Source organism: Schistocerca piceifrons, chromosome 3 (genome assembly GCF_021461385.2).
Source record: "Schistocerca piceifrons isolate TAMUIC-IGC-003096 chromosome 3, iqSchPice1.1, whole genome shotgun sequence".
Taxonomy (NCBI): domain Eukaryota; kingdom Metazoa; phylum Arthropoda; class Insecta; order Orthoptera; family Acrididae; genus Schistocerca; species Schistocerca piceifrons.
In genome coordinates this window covers 855,336,362-855,355,450 of record NC_060140.1, presented here as the reverse complement: position 1 = coordinate 855,355,450, position 19,089 = coordinate 855,336,362, and the positions used below count along the sequence as shown (strand labels likewise).

The 19,089-nt window shown below is 43.9% G+C and overlaps 1 protein-coding gene and 1 non-coding gene across 2 annotated transcripts in view; one reads left to right on the top strand and one right to left on the bottom strand.

The window, feature by feature from the left end:
- The window catches only part of LOC124789122 (cGMP-specific 3',5'-cyclic phosphodiesterase), a gene marked incomplete at its 3' end in the record, with an annotated part of 552,400 nt that overhangs the window by 3,495 nt on the left and 529,816 nt on the right, over nucleotides 1-19,089 (bottom strand). The window contains exon 21 of the mRNA XM_047256412.1: nucleotides 9,896-9,966. Coding sequence (XP_047112368.1) covers nucleotides 9,896-9,966 — 71 coding nt within the window. The remainder of the gene's footprint in view (nucleotides 1-9,895; nucleotides 9,967-19,089) is intronic.
- On the top strand, nucleotides 13,125-13,199 carry Trnat-ugu. Its single transcript has one exon. It is a non-coding gene; the product is annotated as a tRNA-Thr (tRNA).

Sequence of the window (19,089 nt, the reverse complement as noted above, 5' to 3'; positions counted from 1 at the left end):
CTGCTCTCTGTAGGCAGCAGCGGCGTGAGAGTGATGGCTCATGCTGGCCTGCGTCCAGCAGTGGCTTGCGGCTGCATCGACATGTGCACGCCCATGGAGTGTCTGCATTTTGGAAATAGGTCGAGTCAGCAACAGTGCCTAGGTTATAACGTATTTCGAGAGGAATTTCACAGGTGTCACATATTAAAGGGATGCCACCACCTCATGCTTGAGGGACTGAATGGGCACCTGTGCATAGCTTGGCAGCTACTGGTGCATCCCGACCTCTGTGAGCGTGTGTGGTAGCATCCTGTGTGGTCCAGTTGACAGGGAGCTGCGGGCATTGCCTGCACAGGTCTATAAGTTGCGCCATGTGTTATTTGGAGAGTTTATGAGTTGATTTCATGTCTGCACATCAATGTACTGCATTATCTAGGAGGCGTTTGCATGTCTGTGTGCTGTGTACTGAAATTATTTCGGTATTTTAGGAGTGTTTTGTGTATCCGCAGAGCATTATTTCAGTAATTTACGAATGGGTTACAGGTCTGTAGGCTGTGTGGCGTGATCCCAAGCATGTCAGAATATGTGTTTTGTATTAGTATGATAAATATACCATCTAAAATCCATCCCTAAATAAACTGTTACAAAATAAATATAGAACACTCCTTCCTCTCTCCAGAAGCCCAGCACAGGCTGAATCATTTTCCCCCTCCAGACAGCCATCTTGGGTTACGTCACAGAATGGACGACAGTGCCCTCTGGTGGTAGTATGTGTACTAGGTCAGTTGGACTGTGGAACCCATGACGACTACACTTGATAGTGGCACTGCCTCTAATTGTTTAAATAAATAGTGCATGCAAAATAAAGACTTATGTCCAGCACAGGTAGAGTCCTCTTCCTGTCGTTTCCTAGGACAAGGTGGTGGTCAGATGACTTAGGTTAGTGGAGGAAGCCAATCAACACTTTCTTTGCTGCCATTTTCTTAGGTTAATACAGATGGCCAAATTGACCTATCTTCTCTCCAAAATTCAAACTTCCCACTAGTTCCTAGGAAGAGGTGGCGGTCAGATAACTTAGGTTAGTGGAGGTAGCCCAAGTGGCCTATCTTCCCGCCATTTTCTTACGTTACTAGAGGTGTGTTGCATTGTCCTGATGGAATTTGAACTTCCCACCATTTCCTGGGAGACGGTGGAGGGGAGGGGGTTAGGTTAGTGGAGGTATTCCCAGTGACCTATCTTCCCGCCAAAATCCGCTTTCTTGAATGTCGTCATGGTCGCCATCTTGGATGATGTTATGCGCTGTTACCAAGTCTACAGGCAGCCATCTTGGATGACGTCATCGCCTCCATCTTGGAAACATTTGGCAACAATGGAAAGTGTCTCTGCTCCTGCTTTGTCCCACTACTTATGTTAATGGATAAAGTAGCCATGTGAAACTGCCGCGCCCAGCCTACTGCAATGGTCATGGATCAGCTTAGCACTGACTCAGCTGTAGTCTGCATTGCGAGCCGCTGCGTTGAGCGTCCTTGCAGAACCAATGTCGCTGTCACCAGCAGCCACCTGCCGCCAGCTGCGCCTCCTCACAGGCCGTACACAGCTTGAGTCCTGGGGGGGATGACTTCTGCGAGTCTATCACGATGCTGTAGTTGATGAACAATAAATGAACGTTTTACCAATGGTGGTTCTACGCCAATATTTCGGACGACTACCACGCACCCTGTAGTGGACTGACAAGACAGCCAGTCCACATGGACGGGTAACCGAAAGGCACGCGCTTAAACTCACGTAGGCTGGCGTGAGGTCTGAAACAGGATACGTAATGAATGCTATAAAGAAAAGTACGTAGCTTCTGGAATACTTAACTTTAATCCACAATTGGTGGACATTGGTCTTGTTGATACAGTATATGCGTCATTAGATACATAGCAAAGGATAATTGGCTCCTTGCTAGGTCGTAGCAATTGACTTAGCTGAAGGCTATGCTAACTATCGTCTCGGCAAATGAGAGCGTAATTCTCAGTGAACCATGGCTAGCAACGTCGGCTGTACAACTGGGGCGAGTGCCAGGACGTCTCTCTAGACCTGCCGTGTGGTGGCGGTCGGTCTGCAATTACTGACAGTGGCGACACGCGGGTGCGTCGTATACTAGCGGACCGCGGCCGATTTAAAAGGCTACCGCCTAGCAAGTGTGGTGTCTGGCGGTGACACCACACACGCAGTCACAGCTTCACTGCAACCCTACCCATGGTGGCGATCTATCCGCATCCTGACCTCCAACTAGCCCTACATCACCCTCCATAGAGACCTATCAACGCGGCCTCTGTACTGTTTATGTTCCATCTCGACTGCACAACCTCGAAGACTTGTGACACCGCATCGCAGCTGCGCTTCCTGTAGTCAGTCCTGCTTGATACGCAGGGAAAAATTGGACTACCGATTAGATGTGTTCCAAGTGACGGAGGGTAGGTAGCTTGAACATTTAGAAACATTGCAAAAGAATTGTCTTTCACTTAATACGACATTTGTTACGTTGCTCTTGCCCATTTATCTTTAATTTCCAAGAATGGTTGCCTATCGAAGTCGCGGGGTCCAAATGATACATATCGAACGTGCGATCGAATTCAGTCATGCGACCCCGGTTGTTGTGATCGTCATTTTTATCTGTTTTACGTTGTTCCCTTACTTGCTCTAAATTACATACCTCAGCGAATTATTTGTGAGTTGCTAGGGAAATCCAGACGATTTATATCGTTACTGAGTGGGATGTGTGGTGTTCTTCACGTTTCTCCGGCGGATTCTCTCACATGGAATAATCTAATTCCATGTTTATGCGGCGTAGAAAATTGTTCGACTTTTTGCAGCAAATATGGAGTACTACCAGACAAAGAAAGAAGGGACTGTGTAGACTGTGGTGATGCGAAATACGTAAAACTCCGTAAGAACAGTTTCGACGCTGAAATACCGTTACAATTTCATTGCGGACAGTGCGAAAAACGAACGAGTATCAAGAAGAATACATGGTTCACCTGTTCCAAATTATCCATCCACACCACCGTAATGGACTGTCACATGACGACAACACCGACGACGAGTAAGGTAAGTCGTCTCCTTTGCAATGAAAGGTATTTTTGTAACGCTCTTCTTTTGTCGTTGCTGTAGTGACCAACGTAAACATACTCATAACGCCCGCCAGAGTCTCATGATCGATTTACGATCGCCCGTTCGATATCTTTCGTTTGGATCCAGCGACTTCGATAGGCAATCATTCTTGGAAATTACCCATTTATCTGTACCAAGCAATGCACAGCTGATTGCACGTCCTAGGAAAACTGCCTGCGCCGTTGCATGTCACAGCTTCAACACTACGACGACCGAGTGATTTCGACGACATAGAAGGCGAAATATGGGAAGTTGTTACTAAGAGTATATGGCTGTTCCAGCTGAACGTCATGAACAGAAACCGTGTCTTATTGAGATCACATGTTAAGACTAACGGAATAGGAACAAAAGTGACAGAGGGAACGAAATATGCAGTGCCTTAAAAGAGTGTAGGCCACAAACAGTGGAGGAGGGAATAGTATCTTTCACAGCCACGTCTCATATAGAGAAGGCAAATATCGCCGTTTTCCTCTCAGCATAGTACACCTTGATGGGCCGGCCGGGGTGGCCGAGCGGTTCTAGGCGCTCCAGTCTGGCACCGCGCGACCGCTACGGTCGCAGGTTCGAATCCTACCTCGGGCATGGATGTGTGTGATGTCCTTAGGTTAGTTAGGTTTAAGTAGTTCTAAGTCTAGGGGACTGATGACCTCAGAAGTTAAGTCCCATAGTGCTTGATGGGTTTGCAACGCTGCTGTGCGCCTCTTTGCGTGTTGAGCTCGCACTCTCCCCATTCGCTTTAGCGTGCGTTCTGTTGCGTGCTTTAAGGAACGATTAAATATGTACCACAATACTGTGCAAAGAGCATTCAGAGACTGTAGAAGGGCTTCAGTCTGTCTGATAATAGTAGCACTGCTCGATCACACATTCCATTAGACAGAAGTAGTCCTCATAAGACATTAGATCCTTATTAATAAATTAATTCATCTCGTACGAATGTCTCTGTTGGTTAGTCGAATGCTAATTGGAAGTGGTGGTTGTGTTCCTTCTGCGTCTGTGCCATCTGTAGCTTACTGAGAAGAATGAGTGAATCAACACCAGGAAATCTGCCAACACTGTTAGGACAGCTTGCAAGCAGATCAGACAGATGCAGTCTCTGCGGTGTTTTTAATCAACGGTTCTTATTTTGTATTCTAGGCGTTTTTTGAAACTGTTGTCCTCACTATAAAATTCGGCTAGAACTCTCTCCCTGTACTTACAAAATACCGGTGGTTTTGTAAAACATGTTTATGACGACGGCACTGTTCCAGGATTACGAAATGGCAAATTATTCCTAACTCACGACCGAAAACGCACAACGCTGCTAACGACTCATTGTTGCTACAAGAAGTTGTGTGTCACAATGTATAACGCAGTGGTGAAGAAATGTGTAACACAGTGAAAAGTGCAGCTCCTGCGGCGGGCTGAACGCTCCTAGCAGTCAACAATAAAAGAGCATTTTTGTGCACGAACAGACCTCTCGATCATGTCCCATAAATGTGCACTGGTATTTATGCCGGGGATCTGAATGGCCAAACCATTCGCTCGAATTGTCCAGAAAGTTCTTCAAACCAACCGCGAACATTGTGGCCTTGTGATATGTGCTTTTCCATCCATAAAAATTCTATCGAAGTTTGGGAACATGAAGTCTGTGAATGGCGGCACATGGTCTCCAAATAGCCGAACATAACCATTTCCAGTCAGCGATCGGTTCAGCTGGACCAGAGAACGCAGTCCATTCAGCCACCACCAGCATACACAGTGCCTTGTTGACATCTTGGGTCTGTGGCTGCGCCGTACTCGAACCCTACCATCGGCTCTTACCACCTGAAATCGGGACTCGTCCGACTATGCCACGGTTTTCCAGTCGTATAGGGTCCAACCAATGAGGTCATGCACCCAGGATGCGATGGCAATGCTGTCGGAAAAGGCTTTCGCGTCAGTCGTCTGCTGTCGTGGACAATTAACGCCCAATTTCGCTGCACTGTCCTAACGGATACGTTCGTCGTACGTCCCACATTGCTTTCTGCGGTTATTTCACGCAATGTTGCTTGTCTGTTAGCACTGACAACTCCATGCAAACGCTACTGCTCTCGGTCGTTAAGTGAAAGCCGTCGGCCAATGCGCTGTCCTTGGTGAGAGGTAATGCCTGGAATTGATTTTCTGGACAGATTGTTGACACTGTGGATTTTTGAATACTGAATTCTTTAATGATTTCCAAAATGGATTGTCCCATGTGTCTAGCTCCAACTACAATTCCGCCTTCAAAGTCTGTTAAATCCCGTCGTGCGGCCATAAACACGCTGGAAACCGTTTCACGTGAATCACCTGAGTACGCCGCCGGTAGCCGAGTGGTAAGCGTGACAGAATGTCAGTCCTAAGGGCCCGGGTTCGATTGCCCGCTGGGTCGAAGATTTTATCCGCTCAGGGACTGGGTGTCCTGTTGTCCTAACCATCATCATTTCATTCCCATCGACGCGCAAATCGCCGAAGTGGCGTCAAATCGAAAGACTTGCACCCGGCGAATGGTCTACCCGACGGGAGGCCCTAGTCACACGACCTGAGTACAAACAACAGCTCCGCTAGTGGACTGCCCTTTTATACTTTGTGTACGCGATACTATCGCCACCTGTATATGTGCGTATCACTATCCCGTGACTCTTATTACCGCAGTGTAGTGTCAGTTAAAGGATATGTCAATCTGATTCTCCACTCTATAGCGTCACATGGCCATTACCGAGGCCTACGAGAAAGAGAGGCCTCGGCGCGTACGTCACGAAGGTAGTCCTGCGCTCGCTCGCTCAAATCAGCAGACATACTACGTTTCTACACCTGTTAACTCGTAACTAGTCGTGTCCGTACAAACCAAAACTGAATCTTCTACTGGAATCCGCTGTTATGGAATCTTACTGTTATTAGTCCTATAATGATGGTAAGTCCATGGGCCTACTTACAATTTGTTACGCCTGTACTGGCGTACAGTAAAATAAAATCATGCTAAAATGATTATCAGTTGCATAAGGCACCACTTCCAGCATGTAATGAGTACTGTTAACCAGAAGAGACTAAATGCTATAAACAAGCCGTTATACCATCGATCTTAAATTAATTTTTGCTGTACTACTGTTAATCAGTAAGACTTCATAATGGCAGATTCCAGTGGAAGATGCAATTCTCGTTAGTACTTACATTCCCAGCTGCGAGTTAACAGGTTTAGAAACGCATTTTGTCTGCTGAGCCGAGCGAGCGAGCGAGTTCAGGACCACCTTCGTGAAGTACGCGCCGCGGCCTGTCTTTCTCGTGGGCCTCGGTCATTACGCTATGAAGCGACATGAAAACGATAGACAACAGCCCTACTGAGACGCTATGAGATTCGAATGACGCTGTACGGGCCATAGACGGATATTCCAGAGATGTGAAAACTGTTACAGTCTAGAGATCACAAACGCAGTGTTTGTGCGTCCACTGTCTGCATTTGGGTCACCTCCAGTGTAAGAGGATACAGGTATTCGATCGTGCTGGACATGCCGAATCTTACACACCAACATTTCTTGTTTGCTACAAAGTTCCGTGCTCCCTGCAAGTCTTTTTGAGGTCACTGTCGTGATGCTGCCAACAATGCTACATTCGTGGCAGCTAGCCCGCCTGCTACCGTGTGTTAGGAACCGTTTATGATAGGGTGCAGACATGTTTCCTGGTAGTCCTAAGCAAAGTGAAACTTATCTTTATTGAAGCTAATATCTATGGAGTAAACACCCGGCGAAGGGAAGGCTAATGAGTCGAAATACCGCTAGCGTCACATTTACAGAATTACTCCTGACTGAAGCAGGAACCAGGATAAAGTACAGCGATCGTGGACAGTAGAAACATTTCAGTAAACAAAGAATTAAAGACACTAGCTGCTAGTGGGCACTGATTTATATCAATGAGGCAATTTGAAAATTTGTCCTAGAGCAGGATTCGAAACCGGGTCTCCTGCTTACTAGACACATATACTGACCACTACGCCACCCAGACACAGTGGTCACCACAACCGCTTGGACTACCCTAGCACCCTATCATGGCTACTGTCAGACCCATATTCTCAACTTAACCCACACAGTACTGATGTACTGCCACGTGCTCATAAGGGAACCTCCACATCGCACCCCCCTCAGATTTAGTTATAAGTTGGCACAGTGGATAGACCTTGAAAAACTGAGAAAATCGAGAAAACAGGAAGAAGTTGTGTGGAACTATGAAAAAAATAAGCAAAATATACAAACTGAGTAGTCCATTCTCAAGAGAAGCTACATCGTGGGCAGGCTGAGCTCAGGAGCGCCGTGGTCCCGTGGTTAGCGTGAGCAGCTGCGCAACGAGAGGTCCTTGGTTCAAGTCTTCCCTCGAGTGAAAATTTTATTTTCGTTATTTTCGCAAAGTTATGATCTGTCCGTTCGTTCATTGACGTCTCTGTTCACTGTAATAAGTTTAGTGTCTGTGTTTTGCGACCGCACCGCAAAACCGTGCGATTAGTAGACGAAAGGACGTGCCTCTCCAATGGGAACCGAAAACATTTGATCGCAAGGTCATAGGTCAACCGATTCCTCCACGGGAAAACACGTCTGATATATTCTATACGACACTTGTGACGGCATGTGCGTCACATGACAGGAATATGTTGTCGACCCACCTAACTTGTACACTTGGCGAATGGATAAAAAGATTCTTCTACCTTGCTCGATTTAGGTTTTCTTCTGGATGTGATAAAGTAGTGAACAGTCAACTGCCAGCCAGGGAGCCTCGTTAGCAGGAATAGAGCTCTTCCGTGCGCTGTAGTCGATTGACGTCGTGTGTTTCGATGTTTGTTTAGGTGTAGCGTCCCCATACTACGACGCAGTTACCTCGCATCGGACGGACGGACGGTCAGATAACAATTGTCTGAAAATAAAAAATTAAACTTTTCACTCAAGGGAAGACTTGAACCCAGGACTTCTCATTCCGTAGCTGCTCACGCTAACCACGGGACCATGGCGCTCATGAGCTCGCCTTGTTCATTATGTTGTCTATCTTGCGCATGGACTACTCAGCTTGTATATTTCGCTTATTTTTTTCATAGTTCCACACAACTTCTTCCTGTTTTCTCGATTGATCTGTGTTCAGTTTTTCAAGGCCTATCCTCTGTGCCAACTTATAACAAAATCTGAGGGGGGTGCGATGTGGAGGTTCCCTTGTCAGTAGCCTCATTATTCGTGGCATCTTACTGATCCCTATAATAGATCGAGCTTGGTGTGCATCTGCACCAAAGGAATCATTGGCCGTCATCGCCATAATTATATATATATATATATATATATATATATATATATATATATATATATATATATATTGTGTGTGTGTGTGTGTGTCTGTTCGTTCAGATATACTCGATATGGACATAGCATCCACTATAACTGTTTTAGAATTTTATTAAACTAAAGAACTAAAGAGAATACTTTTTGCTCTTCAGTAGTAAAAATTTAAAGTCTCGAACATGTCAGAATATAACTTCTTTTGAAGCTAAAGCATGGTAATACTATCGAAATGTACAGTTTCTTTGCTATCATTACACACTATGTCACACCTAGAATACTACTTTTAAATGTATCAAGCTCTTATTTTCTTAATAATTTGACGTTACTTATATATATATATATATGAGTAAATGTAAGACATTTGATATCCATTACATTATACATTAACAATGGCAGTTTGACATTCACTTGGACATGGCCTGGACATGATGCCAAAACAGATCATGACCTAAATAAAGAACATATGAGCAACCACAGCAGCCTATCATCAACTAATATACAGTTGTGAAATAAGAGCACACTGTAAACGAAAACAAACTAATAAAATTCGAGTTCTTAAAAAATACTGCAAAATTGTCCACTCAATTTAGAAAAGCTTTGCAGGCAATACAGCAGAGTCACATCAAATGTGTCTATATTCATGGCTAAAAGTAAATATGTATTTTAAAACATTATTGATAAATTATTTTGTTCGTCTGAAGCCAGAATAGTTAACATACACCACCATTAGCTATGTCAGTAGTTAACTGCATGCTTTTTGAAGAGCGATTCATAGTCTTTTGCATGGTGGTGTAAGGGACATCACTTTTTGAAATTCAACAGCTGACAGCCCAAAATTAACTTGTATAATAATGATGATATTATTAATGTTACAAAGACAATCACCATTGTTAATTCAGAGCTGTGTTATACTTATTTATGCTAAATCTGAGCAATTGAAAGTTAGAGAGCAGTTAACATTGCAGGATTTCAACAACTAATAGAGGGGAAAAAGTCACACCCAAAGCCATAAAAGGAGCAAACATTAAAACACACAAATTAAAGCATGCAGACAGTATTTTTGATAGAAATTTTTGATTATATTTATAATGAACGATGTAATAACTGAAATATATATAATACACAATATGAAAGCTAAATATGGGATAGGACAATATGTATGAGTACCTTAAAAATTAGAAATCTCTATTTCAGATAAATTAGAGAAAGGATGATTAAGGGAAGGGAAGAACTTTTACCTCAGCTACAAGAGAAGGAAGTCCACAGTGAAGGAAGCATAGTTTTGTGTTACTCTTAGCGGGATTTGAGAGAAGAAGAAATCTCAGACACAGCACTGGAGAGGGGCCACACAGAAGAGAAGGCATTTCCCACATGCAACTGCTGTCTTATTTACTTACTTCTTTTTTCACACTGAGTGATGGTGGAAAAAATGAAACTTCTTTGCTAGGTACCTTTTTCTCTGCACCATGGGCACAGTTCAGAGTGGTGACAGTAAATTCGATGTCCTTAGGTTCCGAACTAGCTAGAAGAACCAAATAATTTGTTACTTTCTTACAAAATATAATGATATCGCTGGAATGAAACCTTCTATTGTTCTAAATTACACAGTAAAATATATCAGTTACATTTGTATAGTCTTTAGTCCATTGCAACATAGTACATACTGCTAAGAAGTACAGCCAGACTTACAAATTAGAACACAGAAAATTATTGTAAAATAATAATGAAGTACTATTTTTTGTCATTGATGATGTGATAAACTTAGTGGACTACTTTGAAAAATATTTTATATTCAATGTGATAAACTTAGTGAACTACTTTGAAAAATATTTTATATTTAATGTGTCAAATCAAACTCACTATAAACTTTCAGAAATGAACTGTTACCAGTACTATTTTAATGTGTGTTAGTGTCCATTGGTAAAAACTGAAAGAGTGCTATACAAAGATTCCTAAAGAACACTAGGGATATTCAAGCAAAAGTGAAAATATAAGCAGAATGGTACAATTAAGACACTGGTAATGCAAATATATTTCATAGCAAGCTTATTTTATAGGCTCACTGTGACCTTGCGACAGAATTTTCCATCAATAGGTTCAGCTAAAGTCATACATTTTTATTGCACTGTCTCACCATTTCATATTTATATTTTACTAAAAATTTTATCTTGCTCAAATGTTAGGTATCATGAAATAATAAAGTAACTTTGGAAGGACACTAAAATGGTAGACATTTCAGAAGTGCAACTCAGTAAATATATTGTTGGCTCATAAAAAGGTTATTCTTTTTGGCGAATTTTGTTTCACATAACAATAAAAGTCCTGTCATTGCAAGACCTTAATACTACCCTAATCCTTCAATGTAATATTTAGCATCAATGAATGGTTCTCTAGCAAAAGCTGCATTTAATGTCACCTATGAAGTTTTGGCAATGCTGAGACCTAAGGATGCTACTGTTTGGATTGCAATTATCTGTCACTGGAGACTATAAAACATTGGACCCAAATTAAAATTTTTCTTGTATTAACAGAAAATTTCTTTTACCGTTAAGACTGCTGCAGCCTTGTTTATTAGTTAATAAGGAAATATAGTAATGACAGTATCTTATGTATTAATAGATAACAGCAGGAGGAGAAACGTCTTTGCTGATCAAAAACATAATAGTAACTATTTTAATGAGATGAGCGTGCTGATCTGGATGACAGACCTGACATCTCATATAAAGCTATGAAATGGCTGAACAGGCTTGTACTAATTTCCTGCAAACAGTTTGCTGTGTACTAAACTTTTGTGCACTGTGAAATTCCAAATAAATACTAGCAAGTTAAAGACACCAGAAATAGACAATAGCGGCTTCCCTCCCCCCCCCCCCCCTACACACACACACTTCGATACTCCTTGGGTTCCTGTTTTGTGTTGCAGTAGACCAGGCCTGACCAAACAGTGCTCCTGCCACGCTACACTCCTCCCTGGCACTCCTAGCACAGCGGCGAGGGGTCTGAGGGGTGAGGAGGAACAGGAAGAGGACAGCGGAGGCTGCAGCAGCCTGCCGCCACTTGAGCAAAGCATTAAGCACTTTGCTGACGATACTACTTGCATTAAATTAGATTTACATTCTGCATTAGAAATGCTGTGGCGTCTACACACTTGTCTAAAAAAAATTAAAAAGTGGGGAAGCCACATTGTCAATGCTGAATGGGGACTGTCTTACTTTTCATACCGTTTAAGGGTCATGCAAAGTGCTTAATATGTCATCGCGGTATTATGGGCTGGTAAAACACTTACTGGACCGTCATTACAACATCAGAAAATATGACACACTTCTCTTCTGACGACTGAGAGTGAAATAGGGAAAAACTGAGTCGAGGGTAAGTAAGAGTGCTTACAAAATCGTTTGCGGCTAGCAGCATGTATTACTTGAATTCATTAGGTGTCTTAATGCAAAGGCAGAATCATTTGGTACGTATGGCGGGCAATGTTGATGGAATAAAAAAAAAAGTAATCCTATGGAAAACCCAGCTTCGAGTTCAAGACATGGAACATTTTCCATAATTCAAGGGAGTGACTTGTGGTCCAGAGCATGACTGACTCGTTGTAGTAGTTGAAACATTCGACCATGATTTCTCAAAGAGATTCCAAGACATTGCACTACTGAAGACAGATTGCGATTTATTTTGACTGCTAATATAACTCATTAATTCCAACTTGAGCGGATAGGCGTACTGTGTAGCACCAGCCCAACAATCTGTTAGTCCAATCCAAGTACTTGCAAGATTTCTATAAACTCTCACCCCAAGAGCAACATCCTCGACAGCACAGAGATGCTGTGACAGTTATTTCAATCTTTGGTTAAACACATGTGTGGGAACTTTTTTTCTTTTATGAAACTGATAACGGCCTGCCAGCGTTCAGGTCTGACAGATTTTAATCTCCATAACTCTGTGCGTTTGACTGTATTATCATACTCCTAGATATATTACATATTAAAATAAAAATGCGTATAAACTTATGAACATCAGAACTTTGTGTTAAGTGGCTGCATGTAAAGCTTTTTGTACCTCCGCTAACCATATTAGCACTAGCTAATGCACTTCTTTAATCAAGCAATAAAAGTTATTGCTTTGACAGAAAAATAAAAGGTTGAACATAAACACAGATGATAAATGAAAGGATAACTGAATCCAGACCCTAAGCTGCCGACAGCTGTTGATATACATCAACGGGGACAGTTGAAAATGTGTGCCCCGACCGGGACTCGAACTCAAGAGCTCCTGCTTGAACGGCAGAAGCTCTATCCATCTCAGCCACGCAGGGGACAGCGGACAGTGCGACTGCAGGGATTCATCCCTTGCACGCTCCCCGTGAGACCCACATTACCACCTTAATGTCCACACACTACATTCGTAGTGCCCCTGCCCATTACACTCATCACTCGCGGCAGACAATCTTACCGAGTATGTCCGAAAGAACAGATACCATCTTCATATAGTTAAGGCTAACCGGCCATTGACCTTCTTCTGTGCGGATGCACACGCATTGCCCGAACTCTTACGGGACTAGGTAAGGTTGTCTGCTGTGAGTAATAAGTGTAATGGACAGGGGCACTACGAATGTAGTGTGTGGACGTTAAGTTGGGAATGTGGGTCTTACGGGGAACGTACGAGGGATAAATCCTCTGTGCCCTCGGTAGCTCAGATGGATAGAGCGTCTGCCATGTAAGCAGGAGATCCCGGGTTCGAGTCCCGGTCGGGGCACACATTTCCAACTGTCCCCGTTAATGTATATCAATGCCTGTCGGCAGATTAGGATCTTGATTTAATGATCGTTTCATTCTAGAGAGCTACACGCCATAAAAGTCTATTAGTAAAGGTACACTGCAATTTTCGCTCTAAGAAGTAGTTGCACTGTGTTGCAGACACGTCTTCCTAAGTTTCCCGCGTGCGTAGCCTTCAGCACACGGGCGTCCCACTCACACACTTGCTCGGAATAGCGCAGTGGAGGGGGAAGCCGGAACGGTGGAGCGCATATTTTGACCAGGCCTGGTCTAGATCGATAGAAGCTTAAAGTGAAAACATTAAAAATAAAAACAGTAGGAGACTAAAACAGCTTAATTTTCTTGTGCTTAAAAGTATTTTCCACGTATCGAATGCCTAGAAAAAATGTTATGTATATTTTATACACATCATGATCACTGTCTACTGTCTTAACGCCTGAACTTCAAAAAACGAGAAATATCAATTTTTATGGCGAAAAAGGTGAACAAATTTAGTAAAGCCCAAAAATGAAGAACTTTTACCGGGTTCTTGCAGGAACACTTCTACAGTTATGTTACTAAACTTTGACGAAATTTTCGGCTAATAATAAAACGTTATTAGACAAAGTGCAATATACAAAGTAATAACATAAGATGTAAAATACTATGAATGGCAAGGATGTATATGACTGACAGAAGGATTGATATTTCGGGTACAAAAATCCTTACTAAACTGCCTGCATGTACGAAGAAAAATTGGGAATACTCAAAAATTAAAATGTTGGTTAACGATGTCTCTTAGAGTTCTATGTACATATTATCTAAATTCTGAAAGTCCGGGGCTCAAAATCTCAGTTATTACTGTAGTAAAAGAAGTTTTTATTCATGCAGCACGTAAGTTAAAACGTCAATCAGGCAATTAGGCACACATTCTATAGATGTTAGGTTCTAAGGAATCAGGAAACCAATTGAACAACTGAGGAAGCTCAAGATTATTTTTAGTGCAACAACCCTGCCTTACACTGTGTAAATTGTTTGCATTTGACAAATTTAAGTATAAACATAGTAAAGTAAACGACTTTGAACTAAGCAAGATGTCGTCAATGTTAGCAATGAATTCATCCATATCTACATTTCTAGTCCGCAAGCCACCTTCCAGAAGATGGTGAAAAGTACTTCTGCTATCCCTCGGTGAATAGCTCTATTCGTAATGATTTCAGAGCATTTTATTACGAGTGACGCGATGTCCGTACTCAGCTAGAAATAAACGAGGAGACTGATTCGTTGTCTGTACCCGGTGGGGCTGAAGCTACGGGGTTTATAAGCAAAAGGTAACTGCACTACGGTGAGAGCTGTCTTAGCGAACGAAAAATCTACGACTGGATAAATCACTTTAAAAGTGTTCGGGTACGAACGTCGAGGCTGCTTAACGAAGGACTTGCGATAATAGTCGTGACAGATCTGATAGTAACGCGGATAAGGAGAATGTTAGGAATGCTTCGGTATATGCAAGCATGCATGCATTTCTGAGCCAACGGCCTTGCCACAGTGGTAACACCGGTTCCCAGCAGATCACCGACCTTAAGCGCTGTCGGGCTGGGCTAGCACTTGGATGGGTGACCATCCTGTCTGCCGAGCGCTGTTGGCACGCGGGGCGCGCTCAGCCCTTGTGAGGCAAACTGAGGAGCTACTTGATTGAGAAGTAGCGGCTCCGGCCTCGGAAACTGACATACGGCCGGGAGAGCAGTGTGCTGACCACATGCCCCTCCATATTCGCATCCAGTGACGCCTATGAGCTGAGGATGACACGGCGGCCTGTCAGTACCGTTGGACCTTCAGGGCCTGTTCGAGAGAGAGAGAGAGAGAGAGAGAGAGAGAGATGCTTTCCTGAACCTTCACGAAGTTTGTTCTGTTGGGGTATTACGTGAGCTGACAGACACGAACAAGAACGTTTGCATATGCCGAAATGACACGTAAGCCGTTTTGAAAAGCCAGGAGAAGCCTCTCCCATTCGTATAATAACCGTTGGTAAGATATAAGTTCATCACTACGAACGAAAGAATAATAGGCGCAGACCTACGTGGAAAGGTCCATCTTTTCCTACAACATCCGTCTTCTACAAAAAAATGGTTCAAATGGCTCTGAGCACTATGGGACTTAACTGCTGTGGTTATCAGTCCCCTCGAACTTAGAACTACTTAAACCTAACTAACCTAAGGACATCACACACATCCATGCCCGAGGCAGGATTCGAACCTGCGACCGTAGCGGACGCGCGGTTCCGGAAAGTAGCGCCTAGAACCGCTCTGCCGCTCCGGCCGGCCTTCTCCTACAAATAAAACATTTAAAAACAGTGATAATAATAGTGTTTTGGGATATGAATGGTTCACTGCTCATTCATTATACTCCTAAAGGTCAAACAACGAACAGTGACAGCTACTGCGATATCTCAAATCCAAAAATCAAAACGAAGACGAGAAAGAATCTTGCAGAGATGTAATTTTGATTCAGAATTATGTCGGCCCTCAGAATGTTGGAAAACAATCCAGTGCACTCGAAAATCTTGGTTTTGTGCTCCTGAAGCACGCGTCACAATGTTGTGACCCAGCTCCAAGTATTGTACGACTCTGCCAGGATCTAAGTTTTCGTAAGATGACGTGGTTTTGCAGAGACTGGGAAAGAGTGAATGTGCACTGTTCTACAAAACTGCTTCCAGGAAGGGGTTAGAAAGGTTCTCAAGAGGCGAACCAAGTGTGTAAATGTTGAGAGACATTACCCAGATAAATGATGTCACTTAAAGTGTTATTTTGTCAATAAAAAGTTTTTTCTTTTCTTCTTTCTTTTTAGAAAAAACTGCTTTTCATTTTTGAATAGCCCTCGTAATGTGGTGCATGGTTCTTGCGTGGCATGACGTACAACAAATGTACGACACCCATATTTGGTGAGACTACGGCACAAGTGGAAGTGTGATGCGTCCGAAGGCGTCGTACGTCGCCTCTTGAGCACAGAAGCGATGGAGCCCTCGAGCCCGTTGAATTCTCTGGCATCGGTGACTTCAGAACAATTCGAGTCAGCCGCAGGACTCGGTTGGTGCGTGTTCACCCGACCGCGGGTGCCGTCGGCACAGACAAGTGCACATTCGCTACAAGGCTTTAGCGTCGCGCCGAGACGGTACGCAGTCTAACGACCCATTACGTGCAATATGGTGGACATTGCGAGCCGTGTATGCAGGAAACGGGTACTTCTACTTGATGTACACTTTTTCCTCTGTTTGATGGGACTTCATTAATGGGACTGACGTGACACAGTGCACCCCAGTTGTGGATAAGGATTGTAAGGGGAGGGCAGAATAGAGTTCCGCGTCCCGTCGACGACCGGTTCATCAGAGACGGAGCACTAGCGTTGACTGGGGAAGGAGGAGGAAGGAAGTCGGCGGCGTCCTTTTCGAAGGAACCACGCAGACATTTTCCTTAACTAACTTTGGGCTACTACAGTGAAGCTAAATCTGGACGGTTGCACGCGGATTTAAATCGACGCCCTCCCTAATACGGGTTCATTGTTTGACCCTTTTGCTCAGTGGCTACAAAGAGGTACCTTCGCATAGCGCTTATGTGCGATATGGTGCAGATGTTGGCAGCCAAGGGAAGCCTGGTATTGGTCAGCCAGTGAAGGGCTCTGAGCCGGATGACGGCCATCTTCCTGAAGATGCGACCAGTCCACACCAATCGGTTGGCTCTTGCCTCACTTCCAGAGGGGCTTAACACAAAAGTGGGCGATTTTGATTCTAAAATTACGCTACCTCTCTGTGGCCTTAATTACGAAGTTTCTCACGGCGGCGTCCTCGCATAAAACTCTCCACTCTCGGTATTCTCGCAGCGTGAAACTGGAATTAGAATTCAAGTTATAACGATAATTTCCTGCCTCGGCATAGGTATACCACATGCGTCGAGCAAGTTATCGACTGTATGGTGTATACAAAAAAAAAATAATAAAAAATACGCTGGGCTTTCATATATTTTTCTCTGACACATATTATACCAGAATTAAATTGACCAAAGTTTTCGGTAGATTTCCCTTGATTGGGAGGCAGATATTGGAACTATTCCCAAAGATTCCCAACTGTGACTTCCTTCGCTACCTGCCCTCCACCACAATCTCCTTGTCTGGTAAATCGTGTCCCTTCAGTAGGCCATTACCAACACTGTCCACTGTGCCTTTACAGGTAGGGCATGAAAAACAAAAAACAAACAAGTCGGACAATTTCTTTGTACGCAGTCTCTCAGTGTCGAGCATCCACTTCGATGTATCACTCAGGTTATAGTGGCGGTCGCGTTTAAAGTAGTTGCCGAACGTTCTCATCTTTACTATTTCTTTGACGACAGACTCTCAGTAGGATGATGCGAGGAGCAAGAGTCTTCTTCCTTGAAACATTTTTTAAAATTTTTTATTCGTGAGATTGTGTACAGCAATTGCTGAATGTTTCCAGTGCGCTGCAGCAAGTTCAGGAATTGTACGGTTGGACTGATCGATGTAGATCCTTCCGCCCTGACAATCGATGTGTATTCCACAACTGAGGCTAGTTGTGTCGTCCTTTCAGCGATACGGCCAGACCACGCGCCATCGAAGGTGGGTCGAAGCAGTGGCATGTGAGACTGGACTCACAGTCGTGAGGTAGGCCGTTCGTGTCTCCATCCGGCCATCCGGATTCAGCTTTTCTGTGGTTTCCGCAACTCGCTTTGGATAAATTCTGCGATGGTTCCTTTGAAAACGACACGATGAATTTCCTTCCCGGTCTTTCCTCAGACTCTAATGACGTCGTCGTCGATGGGACGTTTAACGCTAATCCCCCTTCCTTCGTTCATAGTAAAAGCGCGCATCTGAGCATTTAGTTCACTGTCGAGATGGAGACGGAAGAAATGTCATTTTTAGATGTTTCAGCGCAAAGTAAAGCAGACGGGCTACTCGAACGCTCTGTCCACCTCAAGCCGAAGTACGCTGGCTTCCAGACCAGAAGAGAGTGCTTCCGAAAATGCGAGTAAAAAAAGCGGTAACTATTTCTGAAGAGGACCGCTTGGGTTCCCAGGCGAAAAATCTGACGCCGATGTTTCGACATACAGGATGATAATTATCGAACTGTATGAAAAAAACGTAAATTAGTTACAAACTACGGCGCACACATGCTTTATTCAACATGTAAACGTCACTACAGAGACTCGGATTCAGATTTCGACATGTTCGATATGCCTGTCATCATTGGCGATGATGCGGCGCAGACGATTAGCAAAATTCTGCATGACCAGCTGAAGTATCGGAACATAAAAAAAAATGGTTCAAATGGCTCTGAGCACTATGCGACTTAACTTCTGAGGTCATCAGTCGCCTAGAACTTAGAACTAATTAAACCTAACTAACCTAAGGGCATCACACACATCCATGCCCGAGGCAGGATTCGAACCTGCGACCGCAGCGGTCGCTCGGCTCCAGACTGCAGCGCCTAGAACCGCACGGCCACTCCGGCCGGCTATCGGAACATCGATGCTGTCGATGATCTCCCGAATGGCTGTTTTAAGCTCAGCCATCGTTTTCGGGTTATTGCTGTACACCTTGTCTCTAATATAGCCCCACAAAAAGGAGTCGCTTGTGTTCAGATCTGCAGAATATGGCGGTCAATCGAGGCCCATGCCAGTAGCCTCTGGGTACCCCAGACCCGGAATGCGGTCCCCAAAGTACCCTTCCAGGACATCAAACACTCTCCTGCTTCTATGGGTTCGAGCTCCGTTTTGCACGAACCACATCTTGTCGAAATCAGGTTCACTTTGGATAATGGGGATGAAATCATCTTCCAAAACCTTCACGTACTGTTTGGTAGTCACCGTGCCATCAAGGAATAT